This window comes from Streptopelia decaocto (genome assembly GCF_964273445.1).
Source record: "Streptopelia decaocto genome assembly, chromosome: 3".
In the NCBI taxonomy this organism is placed as follows: Eukaryota; Metazoa; Chordata; class Aves; order Columbiformes; family Columbidae; genus Streptopelia; species Streptopelia decaocto.
In genome coordinates this window covers 19,191,487-19,203,062 of record NC_138656.1, presented here as the reverse complement: position 1 = coordinate 19,203,062, position 11,576 = coordinate 19,191,487, and the positions used below count along the sequence as shown (strand labels likewise).

The following is an 11,576-nucleotide window of genomic DNA, read 5'->3' as shown; positions in this document are numbered from 1 at the left end:
TGGACCAGATAATCACTCTCCTGTGAAAAGCCTACAATCCACATCCTCTGTTTTCTTCTTAGCTGAGCTTCAACTCTGTTTGGTCAATAATTTTATTTTATGTGTGAAGCCCATAAATCACCCTCCAATACACACTGGACAGTGAAGAGTCCTGGTAGATTAGACATCAGCCACAGGAGAAGTCTCATCTCTATCCAGGAAAGCCGGGTGCTGCTGGAGAGATCCAGCACATTCATTTCATGCAGTTATGTTTTTTTGAAGACCCCTCACTACACGGTAGGACAACTGTCCAGAGCGACAACAAATTGGATGGATAAAGGTTTGCAGGATCAACTCTTCTGACATGTTTAAAGAGAGACTATTACAAAAGTGTGAACTGCAGTTTTATCCAGGTGACTCTCACTATACAAACATAACAAATTTCACTGCTGGAACTGAGTTATCCAACATGTACAGAGCGTATCTGAAGGAAACTTTGTCAGCCCCCCAGCATTGCTTAGATGCAGGTTGTGACTGAAGCCTCCAAAGTGATTAATCGTGTGACTGTATCCCACGATCCCATGAGAATCAGTAACTTAGCTCGGGAGGCAGCCTGGAGGGAACAGCCGGGCATACAGAGCCTTTCTATGTGGCTGAGAGAGGCACAGAGATTTCAGAAAAAAACCCTCACCTCCTCTTATTTGCAAGAGCAAGAGTTTTTGGTATGAGCTGAAGTTGAGGTAGTCAAATGATGTAGGTATTTTTCTCTGCTATTTGTGTCTTGGGAATTAATATAACAGAAAATATTGATTCGTCCGGAGAAAGATGCTACATGAAGAGAAAGATTAAAGAATGTATGGCCCTGGGCCATGCACAAGCTCTTAGTTTATAATCCATTTTCCATTTTAGCCTTAAAATTCAATTCAACTAAATAAGGTGCCCCTTTAACATCTAATGGAGACTTTATCATGTTTAAGGAGACAAGTTACTTCAAAGGTTATAAAGACAAAATGAGCAGTAACAGAGGTGTTTAGTTAGGCCGTTTCAGAAGTCTTTGTTGCTTTCCTCTGTGTACAAAACAAGCTGCCTTGGCTGACACTTGTTTTAATGAGGGATGAACCACAACAGAGTGCTTTTGTACAAGCTCATTCCATCGGGTCCTTTCAGCCACACTTTTCTCAGGGCACATCATTCAGCCTGGACATTAGAGGAAACTGGACCAGTTTTGACATGTTGACAGACACATATAAAATCCAAAGATCTTTTGACGCTGAAGACATTTGTATGTATGCTCAGGCCCTTCTATTACTGCTGGAGAGGATGAGAATCTGCCCCAAGTGCCATGCTCCTTCACACTTTCATCGATCACAATTTATTTTTCCAATTCACTTCTCCCAGGATTGGTTTCAAAAATAGACTTTCGCACCTCATGCCAGCAAAGGCCAGGGAAGCCAAGGATGTGAGATTCAAGTTTAAAGGTTGACTTCAAGGCAAACAAGCAGCCCCCCCCCCCACCTCAGCCTCCAGGTCAGCTTTGCTCTCCAGAGACAGTTCTCTATTGTGGTTGTTGATAATGTTAGAAATACCAATATTCTTCATCCATGCTGTGGAAAAGCAGAGTGGTTTCTCATGTTCACAGAAGGTGATCTGCCTTTATATAAAGCTTTCTTTTAAGCACAAGTATTAATAAACCCACAGGAATCCATAAAGAGTGATGGGACATTTTTTCTAAAATGTCAGGCCTGTACATCTTCCACTTCTGTGATTCAGAAGCAGCATAAAAGGCCATAAACCATTCAACTGCTGTGATTCACTGCCCTGGTTCACACGCTTGGTACAAATATTCAGAGATCCAAGCAATAACTACCCCCCCAAAAGGTTTTAAACGATTTTTTAATGCTTGCCATAAAGATCGACTTCCAGGTAAGGCATTATTCTCCTGATTGATATTGGCTGTTTTAGGTAGCAAGTCCCCCATGGTAAAGATTGACGCTTGCTTTAAGAATCGTGTGGTGTGGTACATAAAGCAGTGCACTTTGCAAATGTGTTTCCTCCCTGACCTATGCTGAACATGAGACACTCATCACCCAGGCCTTTTCTGGGCAAAAGTTTACAGGGAATGAAAAAAGAATGGCAACTTCTTCCCCGTGAAGGAATCTGGAAGCTCCCCTAAACCTCCTTGTATTAACTTTGCGGTAGATGAAGGTGTTAAACTGGCATGTGTCTACCAACAGGGGAGTGATCCTTTTAAGTCCTCTCCTTCGTCCCCACTTGTGGAATTTGTTGTGCCAGTGGGACAAAGCTGGCTATAAAACCCCGGCGCAGGGGACTCTGTCCCACTCAGGCAGCCTGCCACCACGTCTCTGCTGAGACTAGCCCCACATCCCCCCCTTCACCTCTGCCGGGTCGGGGGCTGCTTTGCCCACGGGGGAGGATGGACGCGAGGTTCACCCAGATGCTCTGCATGCTCTGCCTGGTCATCGCAGTCCGAGCGGTTACCCAGGAAGGGTTCAAGGAGGTGTTGCTGAAGCAGATGGGGCTCTCTGAGGTCCCTAAACTTCCTAAGAGAGATTTGGCGGATCTGGTTATCCCAGACCACGTCAAGAACAAATACGTCTCCATGCTGAAGCGCCAGAGGGTGAAGCGCCGAGCTTTGCCCAGCCTGGGCGGCATCCTCAGGGGCATCCCTGGCAACGCAGGTAACGTTTACCCGTCACGGTCGGGAGCTCACGCAGCGCTGGGTGCACACAGGGGCAGCTGCCCACGCTCGCCCGGCAGAGGCAAACCCATTGGGGGAACGAGGTTTGGGTCTGCCCCCAAACCTCAGGCGGGTAGGAGAGGTGCATGTAACAGCATCTTAAAAGATTAAGATGCGCTTATAACTCCTTGCACCTAGGGGGGGTCCCACGGTCCTCGCAAAGGGCAGGTTGCTGCTGGAGCTTGATGGAAAAGCCTTGATAGCCAGGCACCAATTTGGGCAGGTGGAAAAACACTGTAAAGAAAAAAATCAGTAGAAAGTCCAGATTCTGCAGGTATTGGGTCAAAACTCCAGAAATAAGTCCTCTAATAGGAATCACACACCTTTGAGGATGTTTCACTGTCCCTGGTCTTTTTTTTTGTTTTTTTTGTCTGGGAAAAACACAAAGGAGGAAATCAGCTGTACAGGCACAATGGTGTCTGTGCAAGGACATTTAGAGCTTGTTTCGCTTTCAAAAGATGTACACAACACCCTGGGCAGCAAATGAAAACACGTTTTCATTGCAAGTGGTGCAGTTTCCTGCTTTGGTGCCCAGCCCTGGCACAGAGAGATGTCCACTCAATTTGGGGGCAACTGATATAGGAGATTTCTTTCTATTGCCTCCAGGTTGCAGAGTCTCAGACATAGGATAAGAATCAGGGCATTTGCAAGACACTGATTCAAGTATGCATTAGAAAAGGTGTGTTTAGTGGCTGTCCCTGCCACAAGGGCTGGATGTGGGAGCGTGGAAGGACCGTGTTGTGATGATAATTGTGGACAAAGTGTGGGGGCTTTGCTCACCAGTCTGGCAATGACAGGCTGTCTGTTTTTTTCCCAATGTACACAGGCACAGCGGGAGAATTCCTCCGCTCCGACACCACCACACGTCAGAACCTGATCTTTGACATGGAGGGCAGAATACCTAAAAACAGTGAAGTGACAATGGCTGAGCTGAAACTCTTCAAGAAGCCTCTGGACAGAGCAAACCTGCCTGCCAAGCATCCGCACCGGCCCGTCTCCAATGCCAGGGTCAGCGTGTACTGGGTGCAACGGCAGCACGATGGTACCAACAGGACCTCCCTGGTAGACTCCCGGTAAGAAAGGGACCTCTCCTCAAGGCAGGGCTCTAGTTACGGGCTGGGTGTGCGTCCTCTGGGATGGGTTTGGGTGTCATGTGTTTGTGCCTCCCGTCAGTCTGGTGAGGTCACGTCTGTAGAATCAGGCTATATAGCCTCTCAACCCAGAATGAGTGTGTCAGAGTAGATAATACATCAAGACTACAATATATGATGATTAATTGAAATAAACTATTTCTGTGTCATGTGCTGATGCCACGTGCTGCTGGGTGTTCCCTTCTAAAACCTTCCACCTGGTTCACTCCTCTCTCACTCTCTAACTCGCATGGGTTACTGACTGCTGGTATTCTTTCTATTGGCCATTTCATTAGCTCATTTAAATAAGTAAAATATGCTAAAAGCATCCTGATTCTATAGCCTTGAGCTCTGTGGGAGTTTCAGAACCCTTGGAGGCAGAATTAGACATCAAACCAAATTTGCTGGGTGGGTAGAAACTTCTGGTCCTAATGCCACTGGGACAGGAGCAGGTGGGAGCAGAGGTGTTCACCAGGCAGTTGTAATGAACACTGAGGCTGCATATAACCCTGCACCACCATATTTCTGTATGAGCATGAATGAATACCTTGACATGAGCATGCACAAAGGGTTTTATTTAGCGCTTCAGTGTCTGTTAGATCTGCATGCTTCTTTTTGAGGCGTGAGTTAATTGCCGTGGGTGCTTGCCCACAGCGCTTACCAAAATTATCATGTAATCAAGGCACATGGCAATCTACAGGAAGGAAACTTTGCTGCTGCAATAACAGGGCTGCAAGCCCAGGCTTTATCTGATGGGCTTTTCTCTAACACCGAGCCACTGTCTCACAGGCTGGTTCCCATACGTGAGTCGGGCTGGAAGAACTTTGACGTGACACAGGCCGTGCATTACTGGCTGCGAAACAAGAGGCACGAGCCGATGTTCCTGGAGGTGTGGATTGAAGGAGAGCGGGTTGGCAGCCATGCCTCGGAAATGGCCAAAGCTGTGCGTTTCACCTCACAGGACCCCAAGGATAAAGCCCTTGGCAAACCTGAACTGGTGCTTTACACCCTCGACTTGGAAGACTATGAGTATGTATGACACCTATTAATAGATCTGTGCTGTCTCTGGTGTAGCTTTGCCCCTGAATTATTGCACTGTGTGTGCCAACCCAGGGCGTGCAGCTCTTGTCCTCGCAAGAAACCACTGTGAATGGAGGAGTTCGAAAGTTGCTGCTGAATCACATCTCTCTTTTCCTGTATTTGTTGCCCGAATATTCAAAGAAAACTCAAGTGTGGCCCAAATTTCGTGTCTTGGGAGCTACCTGTGCTATTAAGAGGGGGGATTATAGAATCATAGAATCATTTTGGTTGAAAGACACCCTCGAGGTCATTTAATCCAACCATAACCTAACTCTAGCACTAAGCGATGTCCCTAGGAACCTCATCTAAACACCTTTTAAACACCTCCAGAGATGGTGACTCCACCACTTCTCTGGGCAGCCTGTTCTAGTGCTTCACAACCCTTTCTGGGTTTTTTTTCCTAATATCCAACCTGAACCTGCACTGGCACAACTTGAAGCCATTTCCTCTTGTCCTATCACTTGCTACTGGGGAGACCAAGCTCCTCCATGCTACAACCTCCTTTCAGGTAGCTGTAGACAGCGATAAGGTCTCCCCTCAGCCTCCTTTACTCCAGGCTACAGAGCCCCAGTTCCCTTAGTTGCTCCTCATATATTATTTCTCCCACCTTCACAGTTCCCAGTTATGGCATCAGTTCTTGTTTCTCCCTTGGCGTGCAGGGGCCCTGGGGACTGCAAGAAGGAGGCGGTGACGGGGAAGTCCACCTGCTGTCGGCAGAAACACTATGTCAACTTCCGCGAGCTCTCCTGGGCACAGTACTGGATCATCGAGCCAGCAGGGTACCAGGCTTACCGCTGCTCAGGGGGGTGCCTGCAGCCCCCCAACCCGCTGCGGCACTTCGGCTATGGGGAGCGCACCTGCGCCGTGGCAGAGAGCTCCCCGCTCCCCATGATGTACCTTGTCCAGAGGGGCAACCGCACCGAGATCGAAGCTGCTGAGTTTCCCAACATGATCGTCGAGAAATGCAGCTGCGTCACGGATGGCATGGCACTGGTGTGAGATGTGGGTGGCCAGATGGGGATGTCACCCAGTCCCACAGCCCTGCTCAGAGCCACCTTGGTCTCCAGCCCTGGGAACAGTGATGAAGGTCTGTGGGGACCCCCAGATGCCTGACAGCAAGGGTCCACAGCAGCAGGGGTTGCAGCTCTCCCATACACCCCACTACCTGCAGAGAGGGTGCACTTAAAGGTGGGCTCAGGGGAGCATCCATCTTCACATCTCACAGAATCACAGAATGGTTTGGGTTGGAAGGCACCTCTGGTGATCATCCAGTCCAACCCACCTGCTACAGCAGGTTCACCCAGAGCAGATCACACAGGAATGTGTCCAGGCGAGTCTTGAATATCTCCAGAGAAGGAGACTCCACAACCACTCTGAGCAGCCTGTTCCAGTGCTCTGGAACCCTATGTGAGGGGTACCTATGGAGCCTAATGCTTCTTAGGGCCCCTTTGACGGTGGTCAAATCTCATTGAATTTGATGCAGCTGCAGCAAATTTATTTCAGTTCCCAGCCCAGAGTATTGCAAAGAGCTACAGGCAAAGGAGGAGGGATTGTGGCCAGAGGAAGGAGTGATGTGTGGGTTCAGCTTTTCATCCTTAGACTCCTGGCATTTCTTAAGTTTCGATCTTTGTCTACCCAAGTCATGTTTATGGGGAAATGTAGAGCAGAAGCACTTACATGTATATATTGTATACACACACACACACACACACATGAACATCTATATAGTATATGAATATATGTATGTATTGTATATGTACATATTGGGTATATACATATTGTCTACATACATATATGTACAGAAAATATTTTCTAGAGCTCGAAGAAACATATATATGTGCATATGTATCATATGCATATATACATACACATGTACATAAAATAGAATCTGGAACTCAAAGGTTTGTATTTTTGGCCCCTGCACCATGGGTTTGACACAGTTTTAGGAAGAATTTAGAGTCCTGAAGTAAATGTGAATATTAGGACTTAGGTTTGCTCACATGAGTAGCGCTTTGTAGAATCAGGCCCTTATTTTTCTGGTTGTCTATTACAGTTATTCCAATTTAGAGATATTTTCCTCAGCTTACGTGCTTTCAAACTCAAGGAAACAATAAAATATTATTATTATAGTAACCATGTGTTTGCTTATATTTATTTTTAGGTCTAAAAGTGGAGGGAAAAAAAATCTGTCATATTTCTGAATGTACCCCAGTGCTCAGCTCCAGTGAACACACACACAGTAACAGCTCTTCCCAGCTACCTGTGCGATCCTGCCTGCTTCTGGTAGAGCTTATCTACTCAGGCGGGGACTGGGGCTGGGCCGAATCGGCTCCCTGAGCTGCTGTGGAGCTTAAGCCAGCACTTTCTTAAAGAGAAAACCTAGAAACATGTCTGAGAGGCCACAGGGGATGCTCTGCGTGTGCCACAGCAGTGCAGTGACAAGACTTGCAGGGAATCAACTGGTGCTGTGTGGGGAAAAGAGATGAGCTGCTTCCCACCCTTCCCAGGTGAAGTGTTTTAACCCTGACCCTTCCTTATGGACACCTGATCAAGACATCCCTCAGAGAAACACAAGGATGATGTGGTTTAATCCCTTTTTAAACTGTAGTGAACTGTTGGCCAGGGTGTCCCCCATGATGATTTCCACGCTTCGTGTCAGACTCCTCGGTTCATAATTTACTGAGATACTGCTGGCTCTGGGGATGAGGTGGTCACTGCTGTCAATCTCCGAGGCCCTGGCTGAACCCGCTGGAGGTGAGAGGACTCTGAAATTACTTTGTCTGGCTAGCCAGGTTGGCCATGGGCTGTGGGCTAGGTGAAAAGAGGGACCCATTGGGCTCTGTGGTGGCTTTGGATCATTCATCCAGAAGGCTGAGACGTCAGGTGTCCCTGCGACTCTGCAGGACCCCAGGACTGAGGTCACCCAGGCACCCCTGCTGTCACCTTGGCTGGCACCTTTCATTTGTGTGGCAAAAGAAGAGACTTCAGGGGAGAAAAAAAGGCAGACACACAGACTCAGCAGTCACCAGCGCTGGGCTACAGCAGCATGGATTACTGGAATCAGAATTGGATGAGCCAGACTGATCTCTGGCCATTTCCTTCTCATGACTATGCAGCATCTGTCTCAATGGCATTGGCCTTCAGCCCCAGTTCCTCTCCACCCATAGCCTCAAGGCCATGAGCTCAGCCACCACCAGGAAGAACAAAGCCGGGTGATTTATCCACACACTCCTGGGGAAGAAAGCTGAACTGGTTCCTGCCTGAGAATGAAGAGCATTAACCCTGCCTTCCCTCCAGCCCCAGCCCTTGGACACTGGACATCATCCCCCAGGCTTGGGAGAAATCCTGTCCCATGCAAGCGGGGCTGTGGGAAGCGGTGAGCAGAGCATCACAGCAGGGATGGAGGGCTGCGACCAGCAGGGTGGACAAGGGCCGACCCCTCTTCTGCTCCCCTCTGCCAGGATCCCATACCGTGTCCAGCTCCTCTTGCTCTTGTTTCCTGAGGACACAAGGTACATATTAATAACAGCAAGTGGGGGGTCTGTGGACGTGTGTGACAGCTGGGGGAGATGGGGAGGCGGTGGCTGGGAAGACCTGGTGTTGCTGTGCGGAGAACTGTGGGTACCACAGTGCAGGGAAAGGGCATGAATCCATGAGCAATCAAGCCATGCCAGCCCTGCCACCTCCATGGGTACTTATTTATGGCTATGGGAGCTGCACAGATGCCACAGCATCTCCCTCCTCAGTCCCACCACCCCTCTGCCCCCACAGCCCTCACACCCAGTGTGTGGTCCCATCCAGGGACACAGCACAGAGCAGAGGCCTGGGGAAGAGCTGATTTATAGAAGGCTGTAAGTGCAGAGAGCCTGGTGGCATCGCTGACACCCATGTCTGGCACCTCGTGTCCCCATCTCTTCAGGCCCATGGTCTGTACCCACCTCCCATCCCAGCAGCTGCATGTGGGGCCTCCTGGGCACCTCCAGCACTACTCAGACCCCCCTACCCTCACTCTGTATACAGCACGACCATCAGCTGTTAAAATGGCTGAAAACTTAAGCTTCTTAATTAAAAATGAACCAGTTGTGCTATTTTATCAGTATGATGGATGCTGTGGCTGGTTTTTAAGCCACATTTGGATTGAAAGTCTTTGCTTTTGGGGAGACTACATTACTCCTCAAACTCCAGCTGGCTTTGCAGTGAAAAAGCAGCAGGCTTGGAGTTCAGGCTGGTGTGGGGAAGGCTCCAGAGATCTCTGCAGCGTAGACTCCTAGACGGCAGGCTGTGGATGAAATATGGCTACACCTGGGGCTTTTCCAGTCATCCTCCCGTGCTGTGGGAAATTATCTCCTGGCTTGTCATCTTCAATCCTGGCTGCATTTCTTGTGATACCTTCTGCGTGCTACCTCCCTGCTTTTATATCGGTACAACTTGTAACACGTACAAAGGCTGTCAAGCTGTCATGTTATCCTTTCCGTCTGAGTGGCACCACAGTCTCTGAGGAAAGGCAGAACATCTTAAGTGCCTGGTAGGAGTGTGGTTCAGTATTAACATTTATGCTGTGCTGTAAAAAAAACAACAAAAAGCTCCCACATAAACCAAAACAAACACCAAACGAGCAGTGCAGCAGCATAATGAATCCAATATAAGCAGAAACTATTTCCAAAAATGTAAAGGCATTTTAAAGCAAAGCTTTAAAACATCGGGCATCCTCCTGCACAAAGGCTGAAAGCACAAAGCACCGGGGTGGTGCTCAAGGAGGAGATGTGTGCTGTTCACATTAAGGGCTTCAACAGCCCTGGCAGTCCCATGCTTAAAGCTAAGCTCTGGTTTAAGTGTTCACAGCGGCAGCACGTCTGGGTCAAAGCTTATTGTGAGCTCTGACCTGCCTTCACGGTGCTGCTCGCAAGATGATCAGTCAGGTCCTGCAATATTTAGTGGTGCCAGACCCAGGGAAATCTGTTGATCTCCCAAAAGCTATTCTTACCAGAGCCTTGGGCAGGACAGCAGCACTTCCTCTCTGCATTATCATCACATTTTAGGTGCGATAACAAAAGTTTCAAGCCATACTAAATGCCATTGCTGCCTTGTCTGATCCTTCTACAGTTTCATTTGAACCAAGGCTGCTCTCCAGTTTTCTTTCAAAATCCGAAAGTTGCAGCCTTACCCTGCTGGTGAGACCTTATTTCCTCTCCCTCTCTTTTTTTTCCCTTTGCATTTCACAAACTCCTGCCGAGAGCGTCTGGCACTTTGCCTTTGGGGCAGCCTTCTAATTGCCGGTGTCAGTGGAAAGTCAGATGCCCAATCCACATCCCGGCAAAGGTGATAATCAGGGGAGCTCCTTGGCTTTGGCTGGGAACAGCTGGAGTCTGGGAAAGGGGAACCCGGGACAAACACAAGGGGAGGGAGGCGGAGATCCCACAGGGCTTTGATATTTTTAGAGGAGCCTCTTGAACAGTCTCAACATCTCCTAGTTTTCGCCATTAATGTGAAATTCACTCCTGTGCAAAGTGCTGGATTCACAGCCAGGACCAAGCTCCTCTGTCCATTCCTGGAGCAGGTGCAGGAGAGCAGCATGTGCAACCTCAGCACGTTTCAGAAGAAAACAGAATAAAAAGCTATTCAAAAGTGTCGCCTTCTGGCCTGCAGGGGTACACGGGCCCACCAGAGCTGCATGGGTGCTGGGATTTCCAACAGCTAAACCAGCTAGTCCAGAACAGCCAAGAAAGCTTTTAACCATGGCAGGAATTAAGTTATCTGGTGGTACCAGTCACTGCAAAGTCTTGTCATCAGTCCACAGCTCTGCGTATCCTTTTTGACAATTGCTTAATCAGGGGCTTTTATTTTTAGTTATTTAGTCATTTTGTTTTAAAGGTAGCCCTAATGTTTGTGTTTTTCTGCTTACACTTTTCCTGCTTTTACTGTTCTCAATAATAAATCTGTTCCTTTGAAAGTCCAAGTACCTGTATCCTCTTAAAAAGTTTGTTTTCCGTTTGCTGAAAATTAACGCAATCTCTTCATAATCGCTACTTTGAAGATGACTGCCAACTTCCAACCCAGTGATCAACGAGACTTTGTCACCCTTAGGTCTCAGCTAGTTACTTTTGCTGGATACAATCACACATGCCATAGGTATCATCTACAAGCACCAGACATCCAGGGATGTTTTCACTGTGTTGTATTTCCAGATGTTTCACCAGCTGGCTGGCTCCTTATAAACGCCACTCTTCTCTCCATACATCGCAGGCCTTTCAAGAGTCAGGCCCTACCCAGGCTCTAGCAGCGCTGGAGAGCAGGGGTGCCTGCCCAGCCCCTCCTCGGCAGCTGGAGGAGGTCAGGGCAGTTGTCACCTCCCTACATTCAGGTGCCATCAGGTGTGTTAATCCGCAAAGCCACCCAAATCGCTCAGCTATAATTGAAAGCAAAGCTGGCTGTGAGGTGGCTGTGTTAACAACTCCGGTTAAATGTTTTGGAGAAACATTTAAGATTCAAATATAGCATCTTCCTGAGAAAAGACATCACTACAAACAAACCTTTAAAATGTGAATGCTCTCCAGGAAGCAAAATCTTGGATAAGAATGAATTTCAGGTGGATCAAAATGATTAATTTGGGTTGTTTCTGGAACAGGGAG

The 11,576-nt window shown here is 48.2% G+C and overlaps 1 protein-coding gene across 1 annotated transcript; it reads left to right on the top strand.

Moving 5' to 3' along the window:
* Nucleotides 1-2,413: 2,413 nt before the first annotated feature.
* On the top strand, nucleotides 2,414-5,946 carry LOC309437576 (left-right determination factor 2-like; the record flags this gene model as incomplete). The annotated part of the gene is made up of 4 exons (XM_082048119.1): nucleotides 2,414-2,678; nucleotides 3,564-3,810; nucleotides 4,657-4,896; nucleotides 5,607-5,946. The coding sequence occupies 4 exons, from the start codon at nucleotides 2,414-2,416 to the stop codon at nucleotides 5,944-5,946; spliced, it is 1,092 nt and encodes a 363-aa protein (XP_081904245.1).
* Between the last annotated feature and the right edge of the window lie 5,630 nt (nucleotides 5,947-11,576).